Genomic DNA, 22,560 nt, shown 5'->3' with positions numbered 1-22,560 from the left:
GTACAATTTAACTACTGTTAAAGCCAGTAGCCTTTAACCACTATGAAGGTGGCCCTCCAAGTCCACCCACAATTCATGAGACAGGACTCTGTCATGGCACACACATGATCCATGTTTGTCTATGACAACAAAAATCAGCATTAGGGATACAGATATCAGTACTGTTGGGGCACTCAGGATAGGGGTGCATGTCCATTACTATGCGGGGGACTTTTCAGTCCCAACAGGCAGCAAAGAAACCATTACAGTACTGTGGAGTAGACTTTGCTGTCTATCTCTGGATTCTACTGAATAAAGTTATTTTATGGTGATTCTGTTATAACTAATCTGAAGGTTCTCTCCCATGAGCAACTTGTGGGAACAAGCGGTCATACTGCGATGGAATTAGAGTCTGCTTCCATAGTTTTTACCGCCAGGAACAGGATGGCGGGAACGGGTGTCGTGGGGCCCCCTAACAGGGCCCCAGAAAGATTTTCACTGTCTGCTTAGCAGACAGTGAAAATCGCGACGGGTGCAACTGCACCCGTCGCACCCCTGCAACACCGCCGGCTCCATTCGGAGCCGGCTTCAATGTTGCAGGGCCTTTCCCACTGGGCCGGCGGGTGCTCCTTTGGCGGGCGCCCGCCGGCCCAGCGGGAAAGCCAGAATGGCCTCCGCGGTCTTTTGACCGCGGAGCGGCCAAGTGGCGGTTCCCGTTTGGCTGGCGGCAACCGCCGCCAGCCAAAGTCAGAATGACCGCCTCAGTGTCTTCTGTGCTAGAGGTAACATTTTTCAGGTAGGTGCTGCAATGCAACCTTTTTCAGCTGTTATTTAGTGGCTGTTCCAGAGAGGAAACCCAGTAAAAAGCTAACCTGCTTTGTAACATGGAGATGCCATATCATTCCGTTTCTTTCCTACCTGTATCATGTGGGTAGATTTGTCAGCAGTAGGACAAAAAAAGGGGGGTTGACAAAGTAGCTTAGGTCTAGGCAAGCAGGTGACTTGACATTCCTGGTCATACTGTGCATCACTCTAGGTGAAAGTCTTGAGAAGACATCGGGCAGCCCACATAGTTGCCCTCCATTTATCAGACGTAGACACCTGCAGAATGGCACCACAGCCAACTTAGCATTGGTGTTCAGATGCTGGATAGACGACGCCCCCGTGCACACTGTAACAAAGGGAGATACAGCAAGTGATCCATTAGGCAATGGTTGTCTTAGCAACTCTTCCGTCGGCCTCATTAACATCAAAGATTACTAATCATAGGAAGGTATAATGCAGAGACCTAGTTTTAGCACTATTAAAACACTAGGCTTGCCAGACATCCAAGTTAGGCAGCATCTCAGGATAGGGAGGAAAGCAGGGAAAATGCCCCTTTTCACATGATATTCTATTAGTACCTTGGTAGATAGGTTATGTAGAATCTCCAAGACAACGTTGCTAAAAAAAAGAACATGGTCTATGGGTTTGAGGTGCATAGAGCGACCCTTGACCCTCGGGTAGGTCGCTTCCCCACCGCTGCAGCTCCGCCTGCCCAGGCCTCTGCCAGGTAGCTTTTGCCTTTTTGCCTTCTTGCCTTTCCTCCTTTGTCGGTCCTTCCTTTGTCTCCCTGTTTGTATTTGTTTTGTCTCTCTGTTTCATCGTTTCTGTCTGTCTTTGTCTACATTTGGCTCTTTGTTTTTGGTTCTCTGTTCCCTCCTAGGGCTTCCCGCCGCTGCCACCCTTGCGGCCCCGCCCCCCTGCTCCCATTTGCTCTCCTTCCCACCCGCCTCCTGCCTCCCAGCTGACCCCTTATCCCCCTTTCCCTTCCCATGGTGGCCGCTGCGCGGCAGAGACAGCGACCCTCGACCCTCGGGTAAGTCGCTTCCCCACCGCTGCAGCTCTGCCTGCCCAGGCCCATGCCAGGTAGCTTTTGCCATTTTGCCTTCTTGCTTTTCCTTTCCTCCTTTGTCGGTCCTTCCTTTATCTCCCTGTTTGTATTTGTTTTGTCTCTCTGTTTGTATCGTTTCTCTGTCTGTCTTTGTCTACATTTGGCTCTTTGTTTGTTTTTGGCTCTTTGTCTGTTTTTGGTTCTCTGTTCCCTCCTAGCGATTCCCGCCACCCGCTTCCTGTGTTTCCTGCCGCTGCCACCCTTGCAGCCCCGCCTCCCTGCTCCCATTTGATCTCCTTCCCGCCCACCTCCCAGCTGACCCCTCCTACCCCCCTCCCTTCTTATGGCGGCCGCTGCGCTGCAGGGACAGCGACCCTTGACCCTCGGGTAGGTCACTTCCCCACCGCTGCAGCTCTGCGTGCCCAGGCCCCTGCCAGGTAGCTTTTGCCTTTTTGCCTTCTTGCCTTTCCTTTCCTCCTTTGTCGGTCCTTCCTTTGTCTCCCTGTTTGTATTTGTTTTGTCTCTGTGTTTGTATCGTTTCTCTGTTTGTCTTTGTCTACATTTGGCTCTTTGTTTGTTTTTGGCTCTTTTTGGCTCTTTGTCTGTTTTTGGTTCTCTGTTCCCTCCTAGTGCTTCCCGCCGCCCGCTTCCTGTGTTTCCCGCCACTGCCACCGTTGCGGCCCCGCCCCCCTGCTCCCATTTGCTCTCCTTCCCGCCCGACGCCCAGCTGACCCCTCCTCCCCCCTCCCTTCTTATGGCGGCTGCTGCGCGGCAGAGACAGCGACCCTTGACCCTCGGGTAGGTCGCTTCCCCACCGCTGCAGCTCCGCCTGCCCAGGCCCCTGCCAGGTAGCTTTTGCCTTTTTGCCTTCTTGCCTTTCCTTTCCTCCTTTGTCGGTCCTTCCTTTGTCTCCCTGTTTGTATTTGTTTTGTCTCTCTGTTTGTATCGTTTCTCTGTCTGTCTTTGTCTACATTTGGCTCTTTGTTTGTTTTTGGCTCTTTGTCTGTTTTTGGTTCTCTGTTCCCTCCTAGCGCTTCCTGCCGCCCGCTTCCCGTGTTTCCCGCCGCTGCCACCCTTGCGGCCCCGCTCCCTGCCTCCCAGCTGACCCCTCTTCCCCCCCTTCTTATGGCGAGCGTGCCTAAGGCAAGCCCGTCTGTACCCGACCGCGCCTGGACCGCGCCCAGAACCCCTGCCACCCACCGCACTCAAAGCATCCGAATAAGATACAACGCCACTTCCCTCTATGCCCTCAACACCGGTCGAACAGCCTCCTGCTACCAAGCCAGCCCCAAACGAACCCATGGACGCTTCACCTGCCAAGCCTGCAAATAAACATTCCACCGTACCTGCAGACCTCCCACCGGCCCCCGCAACAACAACCACCTCAAGTGCATCCTCCTCAACACACGCTCTGTTCACAAGCACGCCATCGAACTATGGGACCTCCCGGACACAACAGCACCAGACGTCGCCTTCATCACAGAAACCTGGATGAACGCCTCTTCAGCTCCAGACATCGCCATAGCCATCCACGACGGCTACAGGATCGCCCGGAAGGACCGCGTCAACCAAACAGGAGGAGGAATCGCCATCATCTACAGGAACACGCTCAACATCACGACCACCACGGAAGACACCCCCCTCGCCGCCGAACACATACACTTCCAGATCCACACCGACCCCAAAAACACCCTCAGAGGAACACTCATCTACAGACCCCCGGGGCCACGCAATCAATTCAGCGAAACCGTCACAGACTTCATCAGCCCGCATGCCCTAGCCTCACCTGACTACATCCTCCTCGGGGACCTGAACTTCCACCTGGAGAAAAACAACGACAACACCACCACCACCCTGCTCGACAACCTCACCAACCTCGGACTCAAGCAACTGGTGAGCACCCCCACCCACACCGCTGGTCACACGCTCGACCCCATCTTCTCCGCCAGCAACCACATCTCCTTCAGCCACTCCTCCGAACTGCACTGGACCGACCACAGATGCGTCCACTTCACCTTCAAACGAGAGACTCCCCACCTTCGCACACAACAAATCCCCCGCAGACGCTGGAGCAAAATCTCCACAGAGCAGCTCTTCTCTACACTGAACCAAAAACCACCAGCCATCGTCACCGACGCCAAAAACGCAGCCCACAGCCTCACACAGTGGATCACCAACTGTGCCAAAAACCTCGCACCACTCAAAAACCACCCTAGCGGATCCAGCATCAGGAAACCCCCATGGTTCACGGACGCCCTCAAAGAATCCAAGATATCCTGCCGTACCCTCGAAAAAACCTGGCGCAGGGAACGCACCACAGAAAACATGACAGCCCTCAAGATCGCCATCCGTAAACACCACCATCTGATCCGCTTCACCAAAAGGACATCATTCAAAGAGCAACTAGACAACAACACCCACAACAGCAAAGAACTCTTCAACATCATCAAAGAGCTCTCCAACCCCACCGCCAGCTCCAATGTCATCACACCATCACAAGAACTCTGCAACTCCCTCGCTACATTCTTCCACCGTAAGATCGTAGACCTACATGACAGCTTCGGACCCCAGACCCCACCCCCCACCACCGAACCTACAGCTCCCACCACTACTCTCAACGCCTGGACCCCCATCAGCTCAGAAGAGACCAGAAGCATCATGAACACCATCCACTCCGGCTCCCCCTCGGACCCTTGTCCCCATCACATTTTCAACAAAGCCGACTCCGTCAACGCCCCCCATCTCCGGAACATCATCAACAGATCGTTCGCTTCAGCCACCTTCCCCGAGAGCTGGAAACACGCGGAAGTCAACGCCCTCCTGAAAAAACCCACGGCTGACCCCAATGACGTGAAGAACTTCCGCCCCATCTCTCTTCTCCCTTTCCCGGCCAAGGTCATCGAGAAGACCGTCAACAAGCAGCTGACTGCTTTTCTTGAAGCTAACAACTCGCTCGACCCTTCCCAATCTGGATTTCGGGCCAACCACAGCACAGAAACCGCCCTCATCGCAGTCACCGACGACATCAGAACTCTGATGGACAACGGAGAAACATCCGCCCTCATCCTCCTGGACCTCTCAGCTGCCTTCGACACCGTGTGCCATCGCACCCTAAAAACCCGCCTCCGCACCACTGGTATCCTAGGACAGGCCCTTGACTGGATCATCTCGTTCCTCTCCGACAGAACACAGAGAGTCCACCTCCCCCCCTTCCGCTCAGAACCCACCGAGATCATCTGCGGCGTACCCCAAGGCTCCTTGCTCAGCCCAACCCTCTTCAATATCTACATGAGCCCGCTCGCATCCATCGCACGCAAACACAACATCAACATCATCTCCTACGCCAACGACACCCAGCTGATACTCTCCCTCACCAAAGACCTTACCACCGCCAAAACCAACCTACAGGAAGGAATGCAAGACGTTGCAGAATGGATGAAGCTCAGCCGCCTAAAACCGAACTCAGACAAGACGGAGGTCCTCATCCTCGGACAATCCCCTTCCGCCTGGGACGACTCCTGGTGGCCCACGGCCCTGGGCACCGCACTAACCCCCTCGGATCACGCATGCAACCTCGGATTCATCCTGGACCCCCTCCTCACAATGACCAAGCAAGTCAACGCCGTCTCGTCATCATGCTTCAACACCCTACGCATGCTCCGAAAAATCTTCCAATGGATCCCCGCCGAAACCAGAAAGACAAATACCCACGCCCTCGTCACAAGCCGTCTGGACTACGGAAACACCCTCTACGCAGGTACCACCGCAAAGCTTCAGAAACGTCTACAACGCATACAGAACGCCTCCGCACGCCTCATCCTCGACATCCCTCGCCACAGCGACATATCCGCCCACCTGAAACACCTACACTGGCTCCCCGTCAATAAGAGGATCACCTTCAGGCTCCTCACCCACGCACACAAAGCACTCCACAACATGGGCCCCGAATACCTCAACAGCCGCCTCTCATTCTACACGCCCACCCGTCAGCTCCGCTCAGCTAGCCCCGCCTTCGCCACCGTACCACGCATCTGCAGAACCACAGCCGGAGGAAGATCGTTCACCTATCTGGCAGCCAAAGCATGGAACTCCCTCCCAGCACATCTGAGAACTACCCAGGACCATCTCACCTTCAGGAAGCGCCTCAAGACTTGGCTCTTCGAGCAGCAGTAACCCACCACCCCCCCTCCAGCGCCTTGAGACCCTCGCAGGTGAGTAGCGCGCTCTATAAATGCATTGATTGATTGATTGAGAGCTCACAGATCACTAATGCAAATTTCTGTAGTAGGAACATTTTGCAGGAGAGAAGCTTCATTCTGCAGAAGTACTGAGGTTCAAAGAGTTCCGCATCAATCTGTTTAGAGCCAGGGTTTCTGTTCCAAAATCTATAACTGTGTAATAAATACCTATCTGTGTACAAGTCTCTTCTTTGTTTCAATTATGTTTGGTATCGCAAGGGACATCTTAACGGTTTCAGGAGCCAGTTTTGAATTTATAACTTAATTTCAGCTTTTTCATGCCCCCTTTGGCCAGGTCACAGACAGTGCAGAGGCAAACTAATCCAAATTATGAATGTGCTTGCATCTAACATTCAGGCACTCATGGATAGTAATATTACTACAAATAAACTATGACTCTCCCATTTCTCATAAACTTTTTATGAATGCTGCAGACACAAGCAGAACATTTCACTGCAAAATGTCTGTAATATGCTCTCACAAATCACCCACATTAAAAATAAATTAAAGGAAAATGTATTTAAAACAATCTGTTTAAACATTATTTAAAGTCACCATGGGAAGACTCTGCAGAACAGATCTGGATGTATCAGGGGACCCACTGAAAGGCTGGGGCCCTGGGTCAGAGCCCATTTTGCCTATGCCTTAAAACGTCTCTATGGTATCAGTCACATTTAATATATAACATGAAAAAAGAGCTTAATTTCCCTGAAACAAAAAGCATTGCCTTTATAGTCAGACATAAAACAATCAGAACAGGGAGCACATGACTTACTGAAAAGGAGCATAATGCTCATTAGATTGTGTTAATTTCACTGGCCACGGATAAGGCCTCACCAGATATTTTGCAACAGGCTCCAATAGCAGTTAGACAGGCTTTGCAGGTATCTCCCTGAAAACTTGATTGAGCAACCTTTGACATATATGGCAAGGCAGAATAACAACTTCAGACACTAGTGCCTCTACTGTTTCTGATGGAGAGCTTCCTGGCAGCCAATAAGATATCCAGGCTCACTGCTGCGTGACAGGCAGGAGGGATAAGGCAATTGTACCCCTCCCTCTCTTCCCAGACACAAGTGTGTTCTTTCAGCATTGAAATTGAGAAGATTGAAGAAACACAGTTTGCAGGGCTAAGCTCAGCCTACCAGAATGAGCAAACACTCTGGACTGTCTGATCTTCTGCAACATGTCCCAGAATCAGAAGGGTTAGAAGAACATCAAACTTTTGTAAAGAAATAGCTCTTTTTGCATGGTCACCCCCTAAAGTTTTGGACTGATTATGCTGTTTTTTTTACTTTGAAAGTGCACTGAGGCCTGCTAACCAGACCCCAGTACCAATGCTCTGACCCTCAAAAGCATATGCTTAATTAGCTAATACTCAATTGGCCGAAGCTGACTTATCGGTCCCTATAGTGCCAGTGGTACCAAGGGCTTGTAAGTTAAACTGGTGACAAAGTCCACACCTCCTATTTAAGTCAGCTCTAAGTGAGGCCTATCGAGTCCTAATGCAAGGTGTTGCATACTAAGAAGTAGGATGTGTATTTTTATGCGTACTAACAATAAAACCGCTAGATTGTAATTTGTCATTTTTACTTTAGAAAGGCTAGTAGCCTCATTGGCAAGTACAGGTTTACACAGACAACTCAGCTGTGCTAACACCTGTATGGAGTACTAAGATTGGTACTTCAGGCTATCAAAATACTAATTTAACTAAACACTAAACACAACTTGATGCCCAAATTTAATTTCATGCAACTTTTGAGTAAAAGGCAACTTTAGAAGTATGCCCAGGTTTTCCAGTAGCCATTCACAGATGCTAGCCACAAGACAGCCTTTTGCCCTCCTGGGGAGAAGAGTGAACTACCCACAGGAAAGGAAACATTGGAGGCCTGCTGTTTGGAAGAGGTGACACTTCTTCCTGGCAGGACACCACACAGGGTGTGAGCCTTCCAGACAAGCGTAAAAGGGGCAGTTACCTTTGAAGGGCAAATGGTGGACACACGCAAGCGCGGCAGCTCTTTTGTTATGGTAGACTGGATGATGTTGGGGACAGGGGTAAAACTGTTTCCAAACCGATGTCCCCCATGGGCATATAGCCTTCAGGTAGCTACACCTCTAGGGTGGGCTACCAAAATCCACACACCAAGAGAGGGGTTTTGCAATCTTGGGAATGGGATGAATATTGCATTATAGGATAACTACATATCACATATAATGTTGGAAGTCATCATCAGGTGGGAGGAGACCTGGTAGCCCACTGCCTCCCTGTATAATAGTGACATCCTGGACACCCAGACCTCGGATCAGGCCTGAACTGGGAGAGAGGACCAAAGGAGGAATGCCCTACTTTGACCTGGATCTGGCAGAGAGGCTGCACCAAAGACTGGACTGCACCTGCTTCTCCTGACCTTGAAGAGAGAGGACTATGCCTGTGGTGCCCTGCTCATGGAAAAGTTGTCCCCAAGACCCAGACAGAAAGAGGTGAACTCCAACAGTCAGTTGGCTGACTTCATGATACAGCTTCAGGGCCACAAACGCTGAAGAAGCCACCTTGACAAAGTTGGTAGCCACGTCTGCTTGTTCATCACTGAACACCAAAGTGCAGCCAAGGAGACCAAAGCATGACAATCAAAAGTTGCAGCCCAGCCTGCTGGATCCAGGAGAGTCGTCAAAGTGCATTTTGGTCACCAAAGATGGACACCAGCCAAAGTTAAAGGGAACAGCTGTTTTTGCTGTGACAGAAAACCAGTAAACAAGTTGCAACAGATTTTTGGCTGGCCTTCACCTGGACTTTGAGGGACATCAACCTCTGTGGCCAAAGTTGCCCCCTCGTGTTCATGGACTAAGGGGTGACCCCAGGAAGTCCCCCATTAACTGGATCAATATCTTCAGCATCCTGTATCCCTAGCATCATGGCCAGTCCACTGATGCCTGAGGCAGTTTGCACACAGAGTCTGGAATTGGACAGGAGACCACTTGGGCTACAAAGTAACTGTCCTGCTAAGCCTTACTTGCCCCCTTGACTTGCTCCCTGCCAGACTTGGTTGCCCAGAGCAAATCAGAGTAGCTGAATACAACTTTATAAAGTTTTCAAAGTAATTGCTAACTGCGGTAGTGGCCAATGCTTGTTTACATTTTGAGTGAAAGGCAGTGATTTACGGTTTACTTCAAAATCTATCTCTCTGGAACCCTCTGGTGGATGTTGTTCATTTTGGTGTCTAAGTATTCATAAACTAAGAACTATTTTTTATAAACTGGTGTCTGATTTATTTTGTGTAGTGTTTCTTACTTATCTATAGATACTTCTAAATGCTTTGCACTGGTTCCTTTGTTAAAGCCTGACTGCTCAAAGCTGAAACTACCCAGAGTTGAACTAAGGTTTTACAAATAGTCCAGCTAGGCTTAAGTCAGGTTTGTGAGTTCATTACAGGGTGAGGTCGCACAACCACACTGAATGATAAACCATATTACCTGACAACAGGAATTCCCATTTTCTATTCCAACATCAGGCCAACTGAAGGGACACAGGTCTGCTAACCTTCCGGGGTGCGAACAGGTTGCACTTAGAATCCAGTAATGTGGCAAAGACTTATAAGGCTAGGTGTCCCCAAGCCTCAGGGACATCTTGGCGATCTCATTTAACATATCTGCAATGTCTGCTAAGGATGTCTACCATGGTTTTACTGGCTGTGTTAAGGTGCTCCCATGCTTCCGGGTATAGGTGGCTGTCGTTTTGTCCAAATACCCTACCACCAATTTCAAACTCACTAAGAGAAGAAAGATTTTCAAGCACTAAGATGATCTTTGGCTTCACCACTTATGTTGAGTGACAGATCTGATCTGTACCACAAGGTACTAAGGAAAAGATCCACACAGTGATATTCCCCACTCATACGCTGAAGTGTCAACTTTGACAGTGGGCTGAGGACCAAGGAGGCAGCAGCATAGCACCCTACAGTAATCTGCTCACTATGTTGTGGTTGGATTTAGGGGTGGACGGACTCAGACAAGCTTTGCTGGGTGCCCAGTAACCGAAGACAGTATTCCACCAGGTGGTGCTGCAGAAAACACTTGGAGCTCTAATAATTGAGAAATGGTCCTTGATCTAGGTGATGGCCAGGAAACTCTCTGGAGGAAGCTGCAAAGTCCGGTATTGCCCATGTAAACTGAATTCCCTTTGAAGAAATCAAGTAGCCCTTTACTACGTTCACAGAGAAACCAAGCTAGAATAGAGCAATTAGGATATCTGCTAGGTTGAACTATTTACCCTTACTTTATGATGCTGTGATGTCTAGGTAGGGGCATATGTGACCTTTCTATAGCTGCTGAAATGCAGACAAGGGATCCAGGACCTCGGTGCAGGCTGAGACTAAAGGATAGCGCACTGTTCTGCTAGGGTCTTCCCCACCTCCCTTGAATAATAGGTATGTCCTGCATCCCTAAAGGACAAGCAGGTGAAACAAATCCTCCTACAGTTCCACTCAACAAAGCCAGTCCTTATTCTGATTAGCATTCTGAATGTATGACAACATTCTACAGATCAAGTGTAGAGAAAGGAGTTGTGCCCTCCCTTTCCTTACAAAGAAATATTTAAAATAGTAACCTTGCCATTATGATGACCAAAAGACCATATCTATTAGTCCTATATACAGTAATCTCCTGCATTTATGCTATTCTTGTGATGCATTATAGGGAAGAGCCACCTTTGATGGCGGGAGATGGGGAAGAGGTTAGGCACAGCCATTACAATCTACTGAAGACATGTGCATCTGGATGCACAGAGTCAATTGTGCTTTCTGAGATAGTTGCAAGGGGGTGGCAAAATTCTGAGAAAGTTACATGGACTTCTTTGGGCCTGATGAAGCTTGTGGGGACAAGCTTCTTCTCTCCTTGAAGAAAGTCCATGTAGACTGCATGATGTATACAGCCCACCAGGGTGACATTGACCTTTATGAGGGATACACAGCCAGTCCAGTATGCATCTTCAATTAAGACAGAAGAAATACTGCCTCCTTGTTCATGTAGCACAAAACCTGCCCTTGGTGGAAGCATCCTTTACCACAAGAGACTATACTGTATTTGGGAGTTCTATATTTATCGGCCAAGGACTCTAAGATAGGCAATACAGAGTTTAGATTCTTCAGATCTTTTAAACATATTTGTTGAACTGGATCTTGATGGTCAGAGACAGTTTTGGTATGGAGATGCATCTGTCCCCAGAGACACACATGCTCACATTCCACAGAGAGATTGTTGAAGATGTGTATTTGAAAAACACATCAGTTACTCAAAGGAGTCCTTGAGTTTAGCTGGAAGGAGAAGAGATCTCATTCAGAGCCAAGTGTTGAAACCTTTACAATAGTCTGAATGGTTGGCTTCGGGTGAAGATGGATGACCAGCAAGTGAAGTGAATGTGAACTACATGGCACTTCTAAAGACTGAGCACTCGTGTGTAGAAAGATTACAAGTCCCAGTGGCTGGCAATGCTAACAATGAGGTTCGTATTTCAATCCACATGTGAATTCTTTTGAGGGCAGATGTTGGAGGCAGATCAATGGGAACCCTTAGGACTGTAGAGAAGTGGACCTGTACCTGAAAGGTGGGGAAGATGATCCAAGACGCAACAAAAGGTTGATCCTTGGGTACACAAAGCTACACTTGGGGGCAGTGGCAATAGGAGAAGCACCTTAGGCAACAGAAGTTAGGGAGAAAGTAATTTCGCTGGCCATCAGGAGAACAAAATAAAGCCAAGGAAAAGTAAATGCAACACTGTAGCTGCTCTATGGAGTTCACACAGATGTGGAGGGAAGAAGACACAAGAAGAGTTGAAATCATCTCCATAAAGGGTCTTTGGGGTCCAGAGAGTCAGTGAAGGAGCAAACCAAGGAAATTAACAGACCTCAGTAGAAGATCTATGGTGTACTACCCAGTAGGAGGGAATTGTAATCGAAGGAATACAGTCACCTTAGTCGAGGGTCTACGTTGAAGGGTGCACTTACATGGCAATTCCATAGATATGCTACACTGACAAGTTTAGGGGTAGGAGCAGAAGTGGAAATCTTCTGGTTGGGAAATTCTGCAAAAGTGGATGCACATCTTCAAACATAGGTTTGCAGGTATTTGCATACCTCTTTAGGTAGTATGCCACTTGGGAAATGGGTAAATCACTTCTGTAAAATACGATAGTGCATACATTTCCCGAGTAAAAATGAGGAGGGTATACTCCATATTTAATAGGAGTGTAGAGGAAGAACTTTTCACCCATAGGCTCATATCTTAACCTGGAGAAAACCAAATAATGTGTTAGTGCAAAAAAAATCATAAGGCTGAAATTCTACATGCATCCATTTCTTTTTTTTTTTTTCTTTAATGTGGTCCAGGAAATTGTCAAGTGCCATAATTTTTTAAGTATTTGTTGGAATCTTTACAACTTCTTAATCCGTTGGAAATGTGCTCCAAATATCACAAAGACAGGATTTAAGCTTTGAAAAGAATGGTGACCCAGTGTAGGAGAGTTAAATCAGAATCAAGATAATAATGACATGATAAAGTACGAAAAGAACGCCACAGTACTGCTTTGCAAACATCTCTTAAAGGGACATTCCTCAAAGTTATTTTTAAGGCTAATTTGATGGACCTCTCCATACCCCCAGAAAAAAACATTTCCGGTTGGTATAGCTGGCACAGTTGATGCAATGAAACATCTGATTTTCATTTCGTTTTTGGCCACTCTTCGGGGTGCATCATTGTGAGGGAGTTTTCTTTTCATAGATTTGAATGAATCAGGCATGCTAATTGCAGATGAAGCACCTACTGGGCAATGCTAAATCACCAACAAGTACTAACTGAAGTCTTCTAAGGAGCAACAGACGGGCAACCACTTGGCAATGTTAAACGACAGACCAATATTATGTTCTCTATCTAGCAGCAACACATGGACAACTCATTGAGGGCAATGTTTCGCCACTTGGAGCCCATAACATAAGAAAGTTTTTACCCGTCATGGCGACTTGTTGCCTTGAATTAAGTCTTGCGCAGGGAGGGACAGAAGTTAGCCTAAGCACATATCCTATGGAGCCTACTCAGAGGTACGAAGAGCCCAACCCTGTTCATACTTGGGAGCCAGTAGAAATACTCTATTATGTCAAAGCATTGTGGTGGTAGGCTGGTGGGCTAACTTGGGATGTTCTATTATTTTGGTAGGTACTGTTGTTAGCAGTAGCCTGTGAATGACTATGGGTTGAAGTTATTTGGTTAAGTGAAGAGGAAAGCGAAGACGGGGATCAACAGGGATGGTCTGTATTATTTTACTCTGATGTACGCCTTACTTTTAAAATGTTACAAAATGTCCAATTAAGAGAATGGAAAGGGACAAGAGTGGGACCTTTAAGGGTTATCAGACAATAAGAGTGAACGAAGTTAGTAATCGTTATTGTGTATCAAGTATACAGTGCCTTAACCCCTTGGGTGCCCTGGACGTAACAGTTACGTCCTCGGCTGCAGCGCTGCTGTGCCGAGGACGTAACTGTTACATCCTGCACCCCTCCCCTTCGCTAAGGACGCCACTGCACTGAAAGCACAACACCACCTGCCCCGAAGCCGTGGACCTCGCAGAAGTGCGACGACCCCAACGACTCCGCAGGCCTCGCGTCACTGCAGCCGCTGATCCCGCATGACCTCGCTGAGATCAGAGAGTTGTAAGTCCTACATCCGACGCCATCACAGCGCCTGCGTCCCTGTGATGTCATCACGACCCCATTCGGTCGGCCAACAGCATCATGACTTCGCCTCTGCCGGAAACCAAGGAACCGACGCCTCGCAACCAATGCTGCCTCACCTCCACCGCTTTGCAGTAAGGACCCGATGTTTCTGCATGACGCCTCTGCCCCGTTGCACCAGAACCGACACTGCATCGAATCCAACGACACCTTGCTCCCAGTCTCCGTGCAACAGCCTGTTTTCTACTTGTTTTACTAAGGTACTATACCTGGGGGTCCGTACGACTCTAAACAGCGCCCGTGGCGTCTCATTGTAGGAAATGACTGTCACAATGCCACTTAACATCAAATTGCAGCATTTGTGCATTTAAGCACTATTTTTTGTGTTTTTTAATGCTAAGATCATATTTTTAATGGTGGTGTGGATTTTTATCGTATTTGGTCTTATTTAGATACTATTTATCTAAACCTGTGTTGTGTCATTTTGTATGGCTCACTGCATTACTGTGCGTGTTTGTACAAATACTTAACACATTGTTTCTGAGTTATGCCTGCCTGCTCGTGCCAAGCTACCAAGGGGGTGAGGGGGATTAACTGGGTATGATTTTCCTTTACCCGGACTAGAGTGAGAGTCCTTGCTTGGACAAGGGACAACCTTACTGCCAACCAAAGACCCCATTTCTAACAGGTTCCATATTGTTAGCCTGGGAAATACCAGGTCTTTAATTCAGATGTATCATTCTATACGAGGTCTACAGAGGTGTAAGATCCAACAATTGGGAAAACTTGTAAGCCACCAGTAACATAAGTACATGGATTCCACCCAAGAGAGACAGTGCCACATATACTATGGAGTGAACCCAGTAGTGATAGAGGGACAAGCCCTGGAGGCACTGTTAATCCATGAGTAACGTACTATGGAGCCTACAGAGGAGATATAGGGGCAACCCATGGAGGTATTGTTAGTCCATCAGTAATATACTCTAAGGAGTCTAATCAGGAGCAGCAGGACGTAACCCTAGAGGCACTTTTATATCTGAAGTACCTATTTAGGTACATACTACAAGACCTTCTATTTTTGTGCAATTTAAGTGAATCGGCCTACAAGGTGAGGACACCGCTAAGAGGAAGGTGTGCAGAGGGGGGAAAATGCAGACAATGATCTGGGTGAGGGACAGGGATTTGGACCTGAGTACCATTTCAGGCCCAAACAAGGAAAACATCCTTCCTTACCTTTGTTGAGCTTTACAACGAAACCTAGGCTGGTCACCGTTTGGAAGGGATGTTTAATAGGTAGAGGGAGAGGGAACACAGGTAGAAAGCATCAACAGTAGGAATAGGAGGATCCCGTGCTGCATTGGATAACGGGTAACAGCATTATAATGGATCTGGCAGAAAGAACCTGTGGAAGCAAATACAAGAAAAAACAAACTCTCACAGGTTTACAAATGGTGGATATTTACTTGCATTAAACGCCAAACCGTTAAGTGTAGCATTTCTAAAACACCAATATTGATAACATTCCTAAACCGCCAGAGAGGGGAGGTCTGAATGTGGGAAGATATCTATGATAACTTTAGCTTTAAGGTATAAAGAATGGAATGTTCTGATCATATATTCTGGCACAATATAAAATCCAAGGTTCATTTGAGGGGAGAAGGCCCTGCCCCTGCTCCTTCAAATTAGACCCTAAATGAAATAATCAAACATCATTGAACAGTTAGGAAAAATACTGACTACAAATCAAGCTCTTCATGATTTGTTGTAGTAGGTTTTCTTGTGGATACAGGAAACGTTAATCATCAATTATCAAAATAACATTGGTTGTCTACTACGAGTTTAAAAGACATGATAAAAGCACAACTTGGTATTATTGTGATATGCTGGGTTATGGTGAACAGTTTTCAAGAAGTTGATTGTGTAAGGACAAACAGCACTTCATTCTATCAGTATCCGGTTTGCACAGATAGTTGAAGATTGGAGCTCAATTACCACCTCTACAAGATCATACAGGGGGTACTTAAGATTAGGGTTTTTTATTGGGAATACAACAAAACAATTAAAAATGGTTAAACAAGAAATTATCACAACTTACCAATAGAGTGGTTGTCTTCTACTAGTTTACCGTCCAGTTGAAAACTCTCATCATCAGATGTGCCACTACAGTCACTGGAGCTGGTGCCTTTGATGCCTTCATTCACAACAGAATCTTCCTTCAGTGGAACCAATTGACAAATTTCTTTCTTTGGTGAAACTCTCAAAGACTCAAAAAGGCTTGCAGGTTGAGGAAGAGCTTTAGCTTGGATCTGTACAACTGAATCGAGTGTATTCTGGCTTTGTGTAGTGCTTTTATCATTACTGCACTGCTCCGAATTTGGAGAAATAGTTCCATTGTCTTTGATTGTCACTTTACTTTGTGGCCTAATGGGTGTGACAACAGGATGAAAAGAGAACAAATTGGTTTCCCTGGCAAAGGTTGACTGCATTGTGCTAAACACAGGAGTAAAGGAAGCACATGGAGGCGAGGGCTTTTTAGATATATTACCAGACTGTGGGAACAAGGAATTACTTTCCAAACCAGCATCAATTGCTGAATGTGCTGAAAAAGATGTTTCATCATTACAGAGTGCCACGCTGCTCAAATGTTCTGAATCTTTTTCCTTTTCTAGCTTACTAGATAAAGAAACATTAGGTGAAGGTAGCAAAGTGAAAGGCACAGTGAATGAATTATCCTTACTATAGGATCCAAACGAAATGCCTGAAGTAGATTGAGGTTTCGTAGCACAGTTGCTCAAGTAGAATGAAGATGTGTTCTTTCCAGCTGCTGATGGAGCTGATATCTTTTTAACATCTGCATCCATCTCTGTAATGCCTTCTAAAAACGTCGAGGTCTTAGAATTTGGAGATTTGGAATCTGGTGTAAGTTTTTTAAGACCCCTAAAATTAAATCCGCCATTTTCGATTCTTATTTTAACCTTTGCACTCTCTTCCACGGGCGTTAAAGGCTGGGATTTAGTGATGGAAAATGAAACATTTCCCTGTGTGGTAGAATTACATGATGAAAAACAACTCTTAGAATCACCAACGCTGAATGAAAAATTGGCCTTTGCAACTGCAGCGTCGGTCGTTGTTTTATCCTGGCCGGATGAGGGTACAGCAACTCTGGGGGACGAGCAGGCTGAACCAGTGAACAGCGTACCGCAGTGTTCTGGCACATTACGACCATTATTATTGGTTGTATTTTCATCCCCATGTGCGTGAGGGTGAACAGACACGTTCATGGGTTCTTCTTTTGTAGAAGATTGGTGGTCTAATTCAACAGATGTGCTATCAGCAGCAGATATCGAAGTGAACACAAAGGGAGCATCTCTCTCTGGCATTTGAATGGATGATTTTTCTGAAGGGGTCTGATCAGGTGAATGTGTAATACATGTGGTTTCTTTTTTACCGAAACTAAATCCATTTTCCAGCATTTGTACGCTATCTTGACGTGACGCAAATAGTTCATTACCTTTCTGATTTGTTTCACTAATCTTCGTGTATATTTTCGAGACACTAGTAACGCTGGAACCTATTTTACTGCTTTTATCGAAAGACCTTTGCCAAGCAAGTGCTGACCTTCCTTTCCCGCTCCGTCTTGCTTTTACCGGAGTAGGTATTTCATCGAAGATACCAGGATTTGACTTTGGTTCTCTTTCAGGCAAGAGAGATGAGCCATTTTTACTTCCTGGCACAGAATCAATGGTTACATCATTTGTCACTTGGCGATGATTATTATAGTATTTGAGACGCAGCTCCTGTAATTAACATGAAAAAGAACACATAAAAACAGTGGCAGTGGGTGTTTTGTTTTGTCAACTGAAAAAATGTCTCATTTGCAGATTCATGCACTTCAAAATGTAACAGTCAGAGTCTGGGTCTCCAAATAGTATTTTTGCCACAAGAGTGTTTTTTCCATGGCCCTTTTCCAGACAAATTTCAAATTCAGGAAGTAGGTATGTGGAGCCTAGAGTGAAAAGCAGCTGGCGTTCTAGTATTGAACCGTTCCTGAGTGTACGTACTGCTCGCGCGAGAGTGTGTATGTCTACAGCGCGAACCTAAACAAAAGCAGCGTCGGGCGGCCACGCACCGACACGCAAATAAAGTACTGGCCTTTTTCCCCTGGGTCAGTTCAAATGCAGCCAGTGTGTAGCACTGGACTCAGACTGGATAGAAAATCCCAGGCTGAAGGTCAGTCCCGACAAAATCATTAGTTTTGGGTCCAAAATGAACGTATGATGTGTAAGGCGATTCTTGAGCCCCGCCTCACTTTTTATTCATAAGATGAAACATTAACCATTACTGCAGAACACAAGCTTTAAGTATTATTCGAGAACGAGATAACAAAATATATGTTTTACTCGTAGTGAAAACAGAATATAACCAATATGCCATTTCAATGTTTTCACACAAGTCATGGCGCTGGAGTTAAAATCACTAGTCCATGCATTTGTCTCACCATGTGGACTAACCACTAGGAGGATTTTAATGTGGCCTCTGATTCCACATGCCTGCTATAGCATAGACCAACCCTGCCATGCCACTGCTTTTGCACTCTCTAAAATGCTGGTTTGTTTAATTTGCATTTGGCTCTTCACCTTCCAATTTCTCTACATTCTAGTTTTATTATTTGAACTTATGTATGTGATGCCCTCTTCAGTGGTAACAATCCTAATAGTACACTATTAACACCCAGTCTATTTAAATGAAACCTCACGTTTCGGGAGTTTATTTTTAACACATAAACAGTATGTTTCAGGCACTGGTAATTATTTACGACAACATTTACAAGTATCAACTCAAACATATTTACCGAGTCAAATTTACTTTACTCAGGCTCTGGTGTACAGATATAGAAAAAGTACAAAAGAAAACAGGCAGTCATGGACAAATCATCCAATCATTTTGTTCTCAATATATCCAGTCCACAGACATCAGCCACCTCTATGCGTCCCATCTCAAGCTGACACAGAACACCCTTAAGAAGGGCAAAGCTCTCCAGTAAAGCAGAGTTATTTTCTAGGATAAATTGAACACATATAAGTCACACCTGTCTTTCAAGTTTGTTTTCCAGTCTCGTTCGTATGACAGAGACTTATTTTGAATATTACAGGCAGGGGGTAGCTTCAAAAGTTTTTTGGGGGTGTTACACTTCCCAATCAATGCATTTCTGATAAATAGTTAAGTACAGGTGCTTTCAGTCGAGTATGGTGAGAGGTCTATCGAATTTCACCAGGAATTTTACATACACACAGACAAAAATGTTCACACACACTCAACCTCTGCTGGACAACTGATAAAAGCACTTCTCACCATCAATTACTGCCACTATGTGCCCATACTGTTTTCTAAGCACAAGGAAAAATACAGATAAGGGACCTGTGGTGCAAAGGGCTTTGCCAAAATCCAGTGCAATTGCAGAGACAAAACAGACAGAGGGGCGAAACTGTAAATTAGAATTTTCTTGTATGGAAACTACAAATCTTGTGACATCATAACCCATTTTGTGACCGGCTAAGCCATATGAAGGGTAATTCCATTACGGTTTATTTCTCTGTGGCGTGGCACTACAGAGGGGGATGTATCTTGCAGTTCTCCCTTTAACCCATGTCAACACTGACAGCAATTACCACTGACATTTGGTTTCTCAACAGTTCACTTGGTGGGAGCTAAAGATCTCTTCTAGCATCCTATGTGTGTACATGGCAGTCTTTCACAGTTATTTGTATGTGGCTCTTTAAGTACTTATTGAAAGGGGTTTGCTCCCATGAGTGGTCTGATAAAGGCGGTCCTCTACCAACTACTTGCCCCCAACTTTGTTGTAACTCAGACCGATTTGGCATTTTATTGTTCAGTTTTCTGCTTTCAGAATCAGATGACTTGTGAGAGGCACCCAAACAACTAACATCATTACAAGGCCAAACTAATGGCAGACTGTGTGCTACACTAATTACACTAACACAATATCTACGGCTCATGCTATGACACTGGGAAACCTTTCCAAACACAGAACTAACTTTGACAAGCACCCAGTGTAGAAAAATACCTCTCTTTGTGTTGTCACTTTGTACTTTTGCGTGGAAAAAAAATCTGTGACAGCATACCACAAAGGATTAAAAGTTAAATAGTTGGAAACTATATATATATATATATATATATATATATATATATATACATATATGGAAAATGTCACTTACCCAGTGTACATCTTTTCGTGGCATGTAGTGCTGCAGATTCACATGCTATGCATATCCATTCCGACATCTAGTATTGGGCTCGGAGTGTTACAAGTTGTTTTTCTTCCAAGAAGTCTTTTCGGAGTCACTGGATCAGGTGACTCCTCCTCTTGGTTCCATTGCGCATGGGCATCAACTCCATTGTTAGATTGTTTTCCCGTAGAGGGAGAAGAAAGGAGTGATAGAGTATATAAAAGAAAAGAGATGTCTATGCAAATCTAAATGTATATACATATGAACAAATGTTAGTAACTTAAACGACTACAGGCTTTCGGGGAGGATGCATGTGAATCTGCAGCACTACATGCCACGAACAGATGTACATTGGGTAAGTGACATTTTCCGTTCGATGGCATGTGTAGCTGCAGATAAACATGCTATGCATAGACTACAAAGCAGTTAGTCCTCCCAAAAAGCGGTGGCTAGCCTGTAGGAGTTGAAGTTGTGTGGAATTATGTTCTTAAGACAGCTTGGTCTACAGTGGCTTGTTGCTGTGATAAAACATCAACACAGTAGTGTTTTGTAAATGTTTGAGGGGTTGACCATGTAGCTGCTTTACATATATCAACCATTGGTATGTTTCCTAAAAGAGACACTGCTGCACCCTTCTTTCTTGTAGAATGTGTTTTAGGAGAGATCAAAAGTTGTCATTTTGCCTTTATATAACATGTTTGTATACATCTTACAATCCATCTTGCTAAACCTTGTTGTGAAATAGGATTGCCTGTATGTGGCTGTTGGAAAGCAACAAAAAGAAATGGTTTCTTACCTGTAACTCCAGTTCTCTCGTAGGGGTATTTCCATGATAGTCATAAGCACTGAATAGTTCCGCGCGCCTGCGGGGACCCCGGAGCACTGTTGTGTAGTATATTCTTAAGTGCAATCATCAGCTCCTTGACAAAAAGGTCTGTGAAAAACACTTAAGAATAACAATGTGCAGCCTATGTGAACAGCTACACAGGCCAAATTGTTAGAAGAAAAAAAAAACAGTTGTAGTGTAAATTTCACGTTTAAACCTCTATTTATTCTATAAATACATAAATAAATACATTCTCATATTTTATTTACACCTCTCATGAGAATAAAACAATGTAGGGCAGTGTAGCCCATAGGCTGCCATTATACAGAATGAAAATAGAGCTGTGCCTTTAAGAAAGTAAAGTCTTCCTGTTTCCCATCATGCACAGCAAAAGGCAGTTGCCTCAGTTCTTTTTTGGAGGCTATTAACCTGACATGAAGAAAAAACAAAACATTTGTTGGAGTACCAACCTCCATAATATTCATGTTCTATGTCAACTCCACCGGGGAGGAGGGAGGGTTGCTTATGACTATCATGGAAATACCCCTACGAGAGAACTGGAGTTACAGGTAAGAAACCATTTCTTCTCTCGTAGGGGATTTCCATGTATAGTCATAAGCACTGAATAGAGTAGCAAGCCCATCCCCATAACCGCGGTGGAGTAGATATAAGAATACTGAGAAAAACATGAATCATGCAAACAAATTCTTGAGCAAAGCCTGCCCAACCTGAGCATCTGCCCTAGCGTCTGTATCAAGGCAGCAATGCTTAGTAAAGGTATGGACCGACCTCCAAGTGGTAGCCTTGCATATTTCTGCCAAAGGGACATTTCTCATCAAGGCTACAGTAGCTGCTTTCCCTCTGGTAGAGTGGGCTTTTGGCCTACCACCAAGGGATTTGTTTGCTAACTGATAACATAACATTATACATGAAACAATCCACCTGGATAAAGATTGTTTAGATGTACCCAAACCTGTTCTGATTGGGCCATAGTTAATAAAAAGCTGTTGTGATTTTCGTAAGCTTTTTGTCCTGTCCAAGTAAAATTTCAAGACTCTCTTTACATCCAGAGAGTGCAGAGTTCTCTCAGCAGGAGTAGCTGGATTCTGAAAGAAAGTCGGTAATGAAATTGTTTGGTTCACATGGAAGTCGGAGACTACCTTAGGTAAAAATTTTGGATGAGTTCTCATTACCACTTTTGCAGAATGAAAAACCGTGTAGGGTTCCTGAGCGCAAAGGGCCTGGATTTCGCTGACCCTACGCGCTGAAGTGATTGCCACCAGAAAAGCAGCTTTCCATGTGAGATGTTGCAGCGATGCCTTATGTATTGGCTCGAATGGCGGCAGCATCAGACGTGATAAGACAACGTTCAGTTCCCATGGAGGAGAAGGCTTTCTAATGGGGGGAAAAACCTTCTTTAAACCTTCTAGGAAATCCTTAATAATCGGAATCCGAAAAAAGGAAGTTTGTGAAGGACTCTTTCTGTATGCTGTGACAGCCGCCAAGTGAACTTTTATTGACGACAGTTGTAAGCCCGATTTTGCCAAACTTAACAAGTATGGCAGGATAGATTGTTCTCCACAGGAAACCGGGTCAATGTTGTTGTGTAAACACCAAATGCAGAATCTCTTCCACTTGCTTGCATAGGCTGATCGTGTGGAAGGGCGCTTTGCTTCCT

General features: G+C 45.6%; 1 protein-coding gene across 4 annotated transcripts in view; it reads right to left on the bottom strand.

Moving 5' to 3' along the window:
* The window catches only part of LOC138304164 (uncharacterized), a 266,322-nt gene that overhangs the window by 15,108 nt on the left and 228,654 nt on the right, over nucleotides 1-22,560 (bottom strand). For 2 of the 4 annotated variants that reach the window (XM_069244002.1, XM_069243994.1), the window contains 2 exons: nucleotides 15,904-17,605; nucleotides 15,057-15,210 (listed from right to left, as the gene is read on the bottom strand). In XM_069244002.1, the coding sequence (XP_069100103.1) occupies nucleotides 15,095-15,210; nucleotides 15,904-17,605 (1,818 nt within the window). In that variant the 3' untranslated portion in view covers nucleotides 15,057-15,094. Of the gene's footprint in view, nucleotides 1-15,056; nucleotides 15,211-15,903; nucleotides 17,606-22,560 lie in introns of those variants that run through there. The other 2 variants (XM_069244018.1, XM_069244010.1) reach the window with 1 other exon arrangement.

The sequence above is a fragment of the Pleurodeles waltl genome, chromosome 1_2 (genome assembly GCF_031143425.1).
Source record: "Pleurodeles waltl isolate 20211129_DDA chromosome 1_2, aPleWal1.hap1.20221129, whole genome shotgun sequence".
In the NCBI taxonomy this organism is placed as follows: Eukaryota; Metazoa; Chordata; class Amphibia; order Caudata; family Salamandridae; genus Pleurodeles; species Pleurodeles waltl.
This window is presented reverse-complemented; position numbering and strand designations above follow the sequence as displayed.